The 10764-nt window shown below is 58.3% G+C and overlaps 1 protein-coding gene across 1 annotated transcript; it reads left to right on the top strand.

The window, feature by feature from the left end:
* The first annotated feature begins 549 nt into the window (after positions 1 to 549).
* b3galt2 (UDP-Gal:betaGlcNAc beta 1,3-galactosyltransferase, polypeptide 2) lies at positions 550 to 8862 on the top strand. The gene is made up of 2 exons (XM_086172555.1): positions 550 to 1169; positions 6589 to 8862. The coding sequence occupies exon 2, from the start codon at positions 6901 to 6903 to the stop codon at positions 8209 to 8211; it is 1311 nt and encodes a 436-aa protein (XP_086028681.1). The 5' UTR covers positions 550 to 1169; positions 6589 to 6900; the 3' UTR covers positions 8212 to 8862.
* The last annotated feature ends 1902 nt before the right edge of the window (positions 8863 to 10764 follow it).

Genomic DNA, 10764 nt, shown 5'->3' with positions numbered 1-10764 from the left:
AACTCACACACACACACATACACACCTATACACGCACACACACACACACACACACATATACACACACACACACATATACACACAAACACGAACACACTAAGACACACACACACACAATGACACACTCTCTCTCACACACACACACATATTCACGCAGACACACACAGATACACAAAGACACACACACACACATATACGAAGTCACACACACGCAGACACACACACACACACACACACACACACACGCACGCAAACACACATACGCACGCAGACACACACACAGACACGCACACAAAGACACACTCTCACACGCACACACACACACTCACACACGCACTCAAAGACACACACACAAGCACACACAATTCACACACACGCACTCAAAGACATACACACACACATAAACACACGCGCACACACACACACACACACACACAGACACACACAGAGGAAGCCACGCCCCCCCACACTCGCTGACGCCCCCTGAACGCATCACGGCGGTCACGTGACCGCGGGCGCTAACTCGCCGGTGACGCGCCGGGCTCCGTCAGAGCGGCGGGCGTCCGTCCGGCGGCAGGTTGCGTTCAGCGGCGCCGGGATCCGGTCCGCCACGGCGAGGGAGCGTCGGCAGCGGGACAGCGGGACAGCGGGAGGGGAGGAACCGAGCGACGGGGAGCGGAGGACTCTTCGTCCGGACGCCGGAGGAGCGGAGCCGCGTCCCCCGCTCCGCCCGCCGCCGCGTCCCGGGCGCTCCGGGGAGGACAGAGCGGGAATTTCCGATGTTCCTTCGCCGCCCGTGAGAGCGGCCCGCCGGGGGCCGTGAAGGCAACACCTGCCGCTGCGCGCAGAGACTGAAGAAGAGGAGGACAACTTGGATGAAAGCTTGAGCGGAGGAGGAGGAGGAGCGGAGGGATGACTCGCGGAGGGGAGAAGAAGGAGGAGAAGGTTCGCTGAGACCCGGCGAGGATGTGGATGTGGATGAGGAGGAGGAGGAGGTGCCCCCGCGCTTAGACGCTCCGGCCCGGGTTCACCGCCTCCCTCCCCGGCCGAGCGGCAGCAGCAGGACGCGGGGATGGCGGGTGAAGCCGCCGGGGCTCCGGTACTCCGTCAACCGACCGCAGCCCCGTCAGCAGCAGCAGCAGCAGCAGCAGCAACATGAGGAGGAGGAGGTACGCAGCGCTGCGTGTCACACACACACACACACACACACACACACACACACACACACACGCTCATTATTCATTTACCCTTCCCCGCCTTCTTCCTCCACCACCCATCCATTACACTCAGACATCCACCCTCTCCTTTTTTTTCTTTTTTTTGAGAAGTATCGACCCAGCACCCCCACCTCCGACCCCCATCTGGCTCCTTCAGCATCCCATAATATGCCCCAAGACAGGTGTACCTCCTGCACATTAATACCCCCGCCTTCTACCAGCATCACCACTTCTCAGGTGTAGATCTGCACAACCAGGGTGCTCACTCCAATGTGGTAATTAAGCCAGGACAAGTGTGTGTGTGTGTGTGTGTGTGTGTGTGTGTGTGTGTGTGTGTGTGTGTGTGTGTGAGAGGCTCTGCATCAATTAAGAAGTATGTTTCTGTGCTCCGTCACGTGTGGTCCAGGGTGGGGGGGCTTCTTGGCCGCTCTCCGTCACCAAACTTTGCACGGTGTCTTGTTTTGAAAATGCTGCCTCTGCTGTCCGGCGCTGCCGTGGGTCACGACGCCTCCGAGCCGCGTCCAGAGGAGGCAGATGTTGCATTTGGCGTCGTGTTCCGGGGGGACGGCGGCGAGTTGGGTCGCGGCGAAGGCCGCGGGTCTTAAAGGGACGGTCCACCCTCTGGAGATCTTCCTCCCTCCCACGGGGAGCTTCTCTTCTGCTGCCGAGATGGAAAGACCTTCATGGGTTCAGACGGACGTCACGTCACCTTCTGGTCTGTGAAGACGGAGAACCTGAGCTGGAACGGCGGCCGCGGAGCTCGTGTTGTCAACGGCGTCAGAAGACAAAGATGGCGGAGGGCGAAAGAGGCCAAAGTGGACTGCAGGGATGGAGGACACAGCAGATTGCTACGCGGTGACGATGCGTTCGGGTGTCTTCTGCCGGTTGGACCTGGTGATGAGGGGTTTAACCTGCGGAGGTTCAGCGAGAACGCCATGTCTGTTTGACATCTGTTACCATGGAGACAGCTGTGTTGTGTGACCACAGCTTTATTTGAAACAAAAACAAAATGAGCAGCAGTGTGTGTGTGTGTGTGTGTGTGTGTGTGTGTGCGCACACACGTGTGTGTGTGTGTGCTTATCTACAACACTGTTCCAACCGGCATGACTCAGCTGGGTTCTTCAGTAGTTCCTCTGTGGTCCTTCTACTCCTGCAGTACCTTCTCTGATGGAGATAAAAGTCTGCCGGTCCCTGATTGGCCGTGCTATGATGACTCCGCCCACATTGCGGCGGCCCTGTAAAGCGAGCGGCTCCAGGCTGCATGGAGGAGAGACGTCCGTGTCACGGCGCCACTGTGGATGTTCAGTTTGTCTTTGCTTTTTGAAAATGACCCAGTTTTGTGCCTTTTTGCCTTCATTTATTCATTCATTCATTCATTCATTCATTCATTCTTTCTCCACGCCGCCGATCCTGCACTCTGGGTTGTGGAGGGGCGGAGCCTATCCTGGCCATGATTGGGCGAGAGGCGGGTCTGTAGAAAACAGACAACCAAGTCATTATTAGCAACAATGCTAAGCTAGCTACGGTAGCTCCCGCTGGTTTGGCCTCCAGGTGTTCCGCTAAGTTCTGATCACCAGCCGTTCCATAAGAACGCGGCGAATCCCATCGCAGAGGAACCCCCCGATGGGGTTCCGATAGAAGTGACGGTGTCGTCGTCATGGCGACGCTAGCAAACCTCGAGAACCGTGGTTGTAGCCCTGCGGCGCCGCCGGCCGACGAGCCGACCATCAGATGTACTTCTCGCCGCCCGCCATGCACTCCCGCCGCCGCTCTGATATTTTCCAGCTTGTCATTCGGAGTTCCCGCGAGAACCTCCGGCTCCCGTGTGACTCGGCGGCGCCATCCCATCTGCAGCGTTCGGTCGCAGCCGCTCTTCCTCCGTCCGCCGCGACGAGCCTCCGTGGCCCCGAGGTTAAACAGGTCCGGGGTGTTTCTGCACGGAAGCCACGTTTGCGTCCGAGGCGCCGCCACGAAGGTCGCCGTCGTCTTCATCTCATCTATTTATTTATCGCTCTGTCTTTCCGCTGCGCTCCGAACCACCCGGGAAACTTCTCCGAAAACACTGCGGGGGAGGGGCGGCGGCGGCGGAAAGAAAAGACATCTTCTTTTTTTATTCACACGGCACTTTGGTTGTTGTACGAGGAGGGGGAAGATTTTCCGGGGATCCTGGCCGAGGTCTCCGAGTGCACTTGGCCCCCCCCTTCCCCCCCGGCTCTCGGGAAACATTGTAATTTGTTCAAGATGCTGAAAAGCTCACTCTGCTGACGGAGCGACGGGGGCGACCAGCTGGTCAAATACCTCCAGGTTTGAAGGAGTGGCCGCCGCCCGCCGCCCGCCGCCCCCCTCCATCTTACTATTTTTACTAACGGGGAGCCAAGAGGAGCTCGGCGCTGCTTCTCTGTGGAGCCGTCGCATCAGAACAGAGCAGAGGACAGAAGGAGGGAAGTGTGAAACTGCAAACACGCCTTCCAGTTCGGGGGGGGGGGGGGGGGGAGCGAGGACAGCGGGCCAGCTTGAAGGCCTTGAACAACGGCCGCCCTGCGAGGCAAAGCCTTGATTGCTGGCTTGCAGAGAGGCGTTCGAAGGCGGCGTAGAAAACAGACGAACATCGCGACAACCCCCTCCGTCGCTCTTTTTTTATTTTTTGCACGTCTGACTGATCTTTGACTCCATCCTGCACGCGGTGTTTCTTCCTTTTCGATCTGTTAGCATGTAGCATCACATGCTAAGTTCATTATCATGTATCTACAGGCCAAATGTCACCCCTTCATCTCCGTGGAGACATAATATGCTTTCGTGTGAACCCGGGTGTCGTATGAAGGTTATAGAGGACCGACGCCACGTCGTTATTTACAGCATCGACTGGCGGTGCCGTTTTTCAGGCCCGGCGTGTTTTACGACGGACGTTTTCCCGCCGGCACGGCGCTCGGGAGGCGCGGTCGGGCCGGGGAAGGGTTCAAATAAACCCCTTTAATTGGCTGGTTGAAATCAGCCTCTGAATCGTGATGTAAAGGAACCCCCTCACCGCCGGGACGCCTTCAATGGCCGCCGCGCTCCTCATTGCCGATTGGTCGAACCCCCCCGACCCCCCCCTTCAGACCTCCAAGGCCGGCCGTGGAAGCGGAGGCGAGAAAAACTCCAGAAGAGATCTCGCCGACGTGACAGGCGGTGGCGGCACGCCCGGCGTACGCAACGGCGCTCTCACAGGCCTCCGTTCTGATAATTGACCACCGCAGAATCGCTGGGGCTTTAATTAGTGCTGGTGTAACTAATTGGCCTGCGTGGAAGTGACATTGACGGGAGGAGAGAGTGAATTAATGCGGGGCGGCGGATTAAATGGATCCGCTAAGAAGTAAAAAGAAAAATGGATCTGATCTCCCCGAGAAACGGGCGGATGTGTCGAGGAAGAAGCGCATCGGCGTGGGAGGGCGGACCTGCATCACATCTCTGGATAGATTTAACGTGTGTGTGTGTGTGTGTGTGTGTGTGTGTGTGTGTGTGTGTGTGTGTGTGTGTGTGTGTGTGTGTGTGTCTCCTTGCCGTTCATCTAGCTGACACCAGTCAGCACAAGTCTCTCCAGCCCCGGACGCCGTTCAACGCCATGTTTGTTAACCTTTAGAACAAAGCCAGCGCCGGCCCCTCTCACTCCACTGTAATTGCTTACGCCACGTATACACACACACACACACACACACACACACACACACACACACACACACACACACCGGTGTGGAAAGGTTAGTGTTCTCCGTGCAGCTCGTCATAATGAATGAGCAAATACAAAGGGAAGCGGTTGGAGGGGGGGCAAATTGGAAATTTTGCCACACACAAAGCCGGCGTGGAGAACCTTGGAGAACCTCTGAGACCCCCCCCACACACACACACACACACACACTCACACACACACTCACACTCACACACTCCGCGTGGAAAGCACTGTTTGGACACCGAGCATTGAGATTCCCTGCTTACATGACATATATGTAGCATGTTGGGTGTGTGTGTGTGTGTGTGTGTGTGTGTGTGTGTGTGTGTGAGTGATTGTGTGTGTGTGTGGGGGGGGGGGGGGGGGGTGAGACTAGAGGAGCTAATGTTAGCATTAGCCATTCTGGGTAGCATATCGTTCATCTGTAGAACAGCGGGACTTCCTTGCTATGCTAAATGTTTACATCCATGTCTATTTCCCGAGTCATCCATTTCCTGGAACAAATGATATAATAATAATGATAACAATAATAATAATAGGGATAATAATAGTAATGAAATCTTGTTTTCCCGTTCACCGTAGCTCCAGTGGTAGATGTTTGTCTCTTTTATCAGTCGTTCACGCCGGCGCGGCGGCGGCCGGCATCACGCCGAGCGTACCTGCGTTCCGCCTCGGGCGGCGAGCGGAGGAACGACACGCCGGGGGATCTAATGATGGAGCGCCGGGGGAGCGGTTCGCTGTCGCCACGGTGATCGCTCCCCCCTCCCCCCTGCAAAGACCGTCGTCAAAATGCGGCTGGCATGACGGTAGATCCTCGGTGGCAGAACGGCGAGTATCATCCCGAGCCAAGTGAGACGGCGCCGCCCCCAGATATTAAACACTTTTATCCCGCTGAGGCGTTCATGGACACGCACGGCTTCCGTCCGATGAAGCGGTGACCTTCATCGCCGCGCGAACCGCCGCGGCAGACGAGCGGACCGAAGGCCCGAAGGCGGTGATTTCATACCCGGACACGCAGACTGTCATTCCTGCGATCCAAAATGGCGGCGCCCCATGAAGCGGAGAGCGGGATGTTGTTGACGACCAGGTGGCCGATGCCGGCCTGTCCGGCGCCGGCGCAGGAAATGCGCTCACGGTCCTCGTTGTCTTAAGTAATTGGGAAATGCGGCGGTTTGGTCGTCATTGGCGGCGGCGGCGAGACATCGTTCCGCTCAATGAACAGGCACGGCCTCTGCAAGGAGGGGCTGCTCCTCGCCGAGCTCAAAGACACCGACCTTCTGAAGCTCTGGAGACAATCGTCTCAGAATTAGTTTCCTCCAAACATATTCCAGCCCTCCATCCGGCGCCGGAGCCGGCGTCCCGTCGGAGACGCTCCGGTAACGTCACCCGTTCCTTTTCTTTTTTTTAACCGAAACGTTCAGTCGTGGAAGAGCCTCTAATTGGGGCTTCTCCATCTGGAGCCGGCCTGAGGACGTCAACACCGAGCGGGGAAGCGGTGATTAATAAATAAGTTTGATTCTCCGCCGCCAGCGGAAATAAAAACAAATAAATAAATGAAGCAGAAGGCAAAGGCACATCTGCAGCTTCACACCATTAACCCGTGGCTCGGCGCCAGCGCAGAGGAAGCTCCCCTGGACCCGCGCCAACACTGTGTTTTCTTTGCAGATCAGACGGAGCAGACGTGGAGGAGGCCACCCGTGTGACACCCTGAGAGGATCCGGGCCGGGAGCGCCGCCTTCTCTTTGTCCGAAGAAGCCATTGGTGGAGCCGTCCACGCCGCCGCCGCCTCCTGCCGGCTCAGATACCTCTCTGACTGGGCAACCACATGTGTGAGGCCACTTTGCGTGACAGCAGCAGCAGCAGCAGCAGCGGCAGCAGTAGCGGCAGCAGTAGCGGCAGCAGCGGCGGCGGCCGGCGACGCCGCCGTCCGTTCCCGAGGAGCAGCAGCAGCAGCGGCGGTTGCGGCCGGGCGGCGCCATGCAGTGGAGACGGCGCCACGGCTGCCCCATCAAGATGACCTGGACGGTCAAGCGCTCGCTGTTCCGGACGCACGTGGCCGGGCTCCTGTCGCTGGCCCTGCTCTTCACCCTCTTCCTGTTCTTCGGCCACCAGGACTGGCTGCCGGGACGCGGCGCGCCGCGGGAAAACCCTCTGGCCTACGCCATCAGGGGCCTCCGGAGCCCGAGAGGGGAGGCCAACCAGAGCGGCTCCCTGAGGAGCCTGTGGAGGGAGGCGGGCTACGTGGCGCCCAAGTCTCTGGTGAACCTCAGCTCTCAGCAGGTGGAAGGAGGAGCGGCGGAAGGAGGCGGAGGGGTCAGGACGGGCGTCATGGGACTGGGAGACTCCATGAGCGCCAACAACAGTCTGGAGAAGGAGATGGGCGTGGGCGGCAGGCTCAGCGCCCAGCCTTACCGCTACATCCTCAACGAGCCTCACAAGTGCAGGGACGGCGCCCCCTTCCTGGTCCTCCTCATCGCCGCCGAGCCGGGCCAGGTCGACGCCCGCGACGCCATCCGGCGGACGTGGGGTAACGAGAGCGTGGCCGGCGCCCTGGGCTTCGTGCGCCTCTTCCTGCTCGGCACGGGGAGGAGCTCGGACGCCTTCCTCCAGAGCAGCATCGAGGAGGAGAGCCGCTCCCACCGAGACATCATCCAGCAGGACTACCGGGACACCTACTACAACCTGACCATCAAAACCCTGATGGGCATGAACTGGGTGGCCACGCACTGCCCGCACGCCGCCTACGTGATGAAGACGGACAGCGACATGTTCGTCAACACCGAGTATCTCGTCCAGAAGCTGCTGAAGCCCGAGCTGCCGCCCAGGAGGAGGTTCTTCACCGGCTACCTGATGAGGGGCTACGCGCCCAACCGCAACAAGGACAGCAAGTGGTACATGCCGCCCGAGCTGTACCCCAGCGAGCGCTACCCCATCTTCTGCTCGGGCACGGGCTACGTCTTCTCGGGGGACATGGCCGAGCTGATCTACCAGGCCTCCCTCGGCATCCGCCGGCTGCACCTGGAGGACGTCTACGTGGGGATCTGCCTGGCCAAGCTGCGCGTGGACCCGGCGCCGCCGCCCAACGAGTTCCTCTTCAACCACTGGCGGGTGTCCTACTCCAGCTGCAAGTACAGCCACCTCATCACGTCGCACCAGTTCCACCCCAACGAACTGGTCAAGTACTGGAACCACCTGCAGAGCAACAAGCACAACGCCTGCGTCAACGTGACCAAGGAGAAGAACGGCAGGTACCGGCACCGGAGGTTCCACGGCGAGCGGCCGCCCTGACGCCGCGGCACCGGGACTACTCTCGCCGGAAAAGCACATTGTTTTTTGGTATCGTGTACAGTTAATGATCCAGCTATTTTTTTAAGTTGAGAGAAAAAATGTCAAGTATAGTCGACCCCTCCTCCCCCCTTGAGGTGTTTCTTAGAAAAACAAAAAAAGGAAACGGCGGCGGCGGCGGCGTGACATGGACGACGCCGGAGCGGCCAAATGGTGACGGGGACAAATCAGGTGCCGGAAGAAGCGTCGGGAACCGAGGCCTCGGCCGGTGGGAGTCGTCCTTGCGAGGGATCGTACCATATATCACACACAAGATTTAAGATATATATATATGAATATATACATATATATATATATATATATATATGTGTTTACACAGACAAAGGGAAATGTACATGTATTCTGTTGAAAGTTATACTACCTAATGAAAGTATCCTCGGCGACCGGCTCCCCGACCCGTTTCTCAGTGTTTACTTTCCAGATCCCCGACGCCCAGGAGACGTCCGCCTGCCATCTTGTATTTTATTGAAATAAAAACAAACACACATGGCGGCGCCGGCGGCGACTCGGATTGTATTTTTCAAAGAGCTTTAACCGGTGGGACTCTGCGCCCGGCCCGGCGCGCCGCCCATCAATTAAATGTCCTGAATCCAAGCAGTGGTGTGATCTCTCCGCCCGGTGACGCTTTCGCCTCCCCGATAGTCCCATCCGACGTACGGAGAACCTTCCGGCGCCAGAGGAAGCCCCCGCCTCTCGGCTTTCCGTCGACACGGCTTCTGGTCAAACGGGCCGTCCCTCCATCCCTCGTCCAAACGTCCTGGAGACAAAGGACCGAGATTCACCTTCTTTCGACATTCGTAAAGGCGTGGCTTAGACCTCCGAACGTTCGGACCGCAGAGGAACCCCGAGGAACCCCGAGGAACCCTGAGGAACCCCGCGTAGAGAGCATGAGCGGGACGTGGACCCCCCGCACAGAAAGGCCTCCGGTGGGAACCCGACCCGGAACCTTCTGGTCAACGCGTTCCTCTGGACGCCGCGTGCTGCCACTCCAACGTTCCTGCTAGTCACGTTCCAGCTTCCTGTCTCGGGGATCCAAATTCTCCAGGTCTTCAGTGGAGACCCTCCTCAGGTCCTGCACCCCCTCATCTTCATCCTGTCATTGGTCCTGGGAGCAGAAGCTGGGTTTGCGGTCGGGGTCCACCTCCACAGGAGAAGATCTCCCTCCTCTTCCTCGCTCGCTCCTCGGACGTCATCCCGAGCAAAAACAAAATGTCGGTTTGGAGCTTTCACAGGGTTTGGGTTCCGCTGCAGGTTGAACCCCACGCTGGAGTGTGTGTGTGTGTGCGTGCATGCATGTATGTGTGTGTGTGTGTGTTTGACCAGGCGCTCGTCGGGGTGAACGGAGGCGATAAATAAAAATAGCTGCCGGCAGCGGCGGTGAGAGGGCCGGGCCGGCCGGCAGGTCAGCGTCACCATGGCAACCAGATCAAATCACGTTAAAAGGGTGGCTGCGAGCGGCGGCGGGAGAAGGTGCTCGGACTCGGACGGACAGCGGGCGGAGGGGAGGACCGGGACCAGGGACAGAACCCGGAGGTGAAGGCCGACGACATGCCGAGGGTTGTTTGTCCAGATGATGCCGGAAGCTTCTCCTGCTTGGGGAAGCTTCCTCCACCCTCAGGACGCAGAAGCCACCTTCTCCATCTGATCCTCCTCCTCCTCCTCGCTCACCGACTGCCTTCACATCTTCTCTCACGCCGTCCATACATCTTCTCTTTGGTCCAATCCCGGCGTCCGTCGACCGATTCATTCCCTCTCCCATCCGACCGTCTCTTCTAGCACGTCTCGTCCCTCTGACGGACTCACACCTGGTCCTCTCCGTCCTGGTCGCTCCCAAAGAGAACCTCAGCGTCTCCATCTCCACCACCTCCGGCTCTGCATCCCGTCTCCAGAATCCGAACGATCGGAATATTTTATCGATCCCTCAGGGAGGAGATTGCTTGACCGGTCTTCTCTTCGGTGCAGCCGTCTCCAAACCACACAGCATCTCTGGACTCACCACCTGCTGGGACACCATCTTTTCTCCTGCTTCTTCACTTCTTCTCCAGCCTCCCGTGGCTCTGGACTGTCGCCCCCTGAAGTCCTGCCGGTCCTGCCGGTCCTGTCGGCCTCTGTGAGCCGGAGGCTGAAGCTTCCGTCCGCATCCCGTGTGAACGCAGACCGACAGGCCGAGAATCCAATCCAGTCGAGTCACGCTAGAACTTTCGATCATCTGAGGAACGACGGGAGCCGAGGAGTCGATAAAAATGAGGGAAGCCGGATGATATCGCCATGGAGACCGAGCGCGGGGATCTCCGAGGGCGATCGAAAAATATCAATTCATATATGTTAAGCCAATTTCCGCGACGCTCGCCCGATCGTTGGCCGGGTCGTCCGGAAAACGGCCTCCGAACCCGGTCGCCGGGGAAACACACGGTCGGATACACACTCCCGTGCACGTAGGGAAGAAAAAAAAAAATCATATAATAGCGTGATGACTTGAAATAGCCTGTATCAGAT

This window comes from Fistularia commersonii, chromosome 1, assembly GCF_037954325.1.
Source record: "Fistularia commersonii isolate RoL2024-O1a breed Wild chromosome 1, RoL_Fcom_v1.0, whole genome shotgun sequence".
Taxonomy (NCBI): Eukaryota; Metazoa; Chordata; class Actinopteri; order Syngnathiformes; family Fistulariidae; genus Fistularia; species Fistularia commersonii.
The sequence above is the reverse complement of the archived record's forward strand: the minus strand, read 5'-3'. Positions and strand labels throughout refer to the sequence as shown.

Excerpts from the sequence above, each read along its gene's own strand:
- b3galt2 (XM_086172555.1), top strand. The coding sequence starts at position 6,901 with ATGCAGTGGAGACGGCGCCACGGCTGCCCCATCAAGATGACCTGGACG.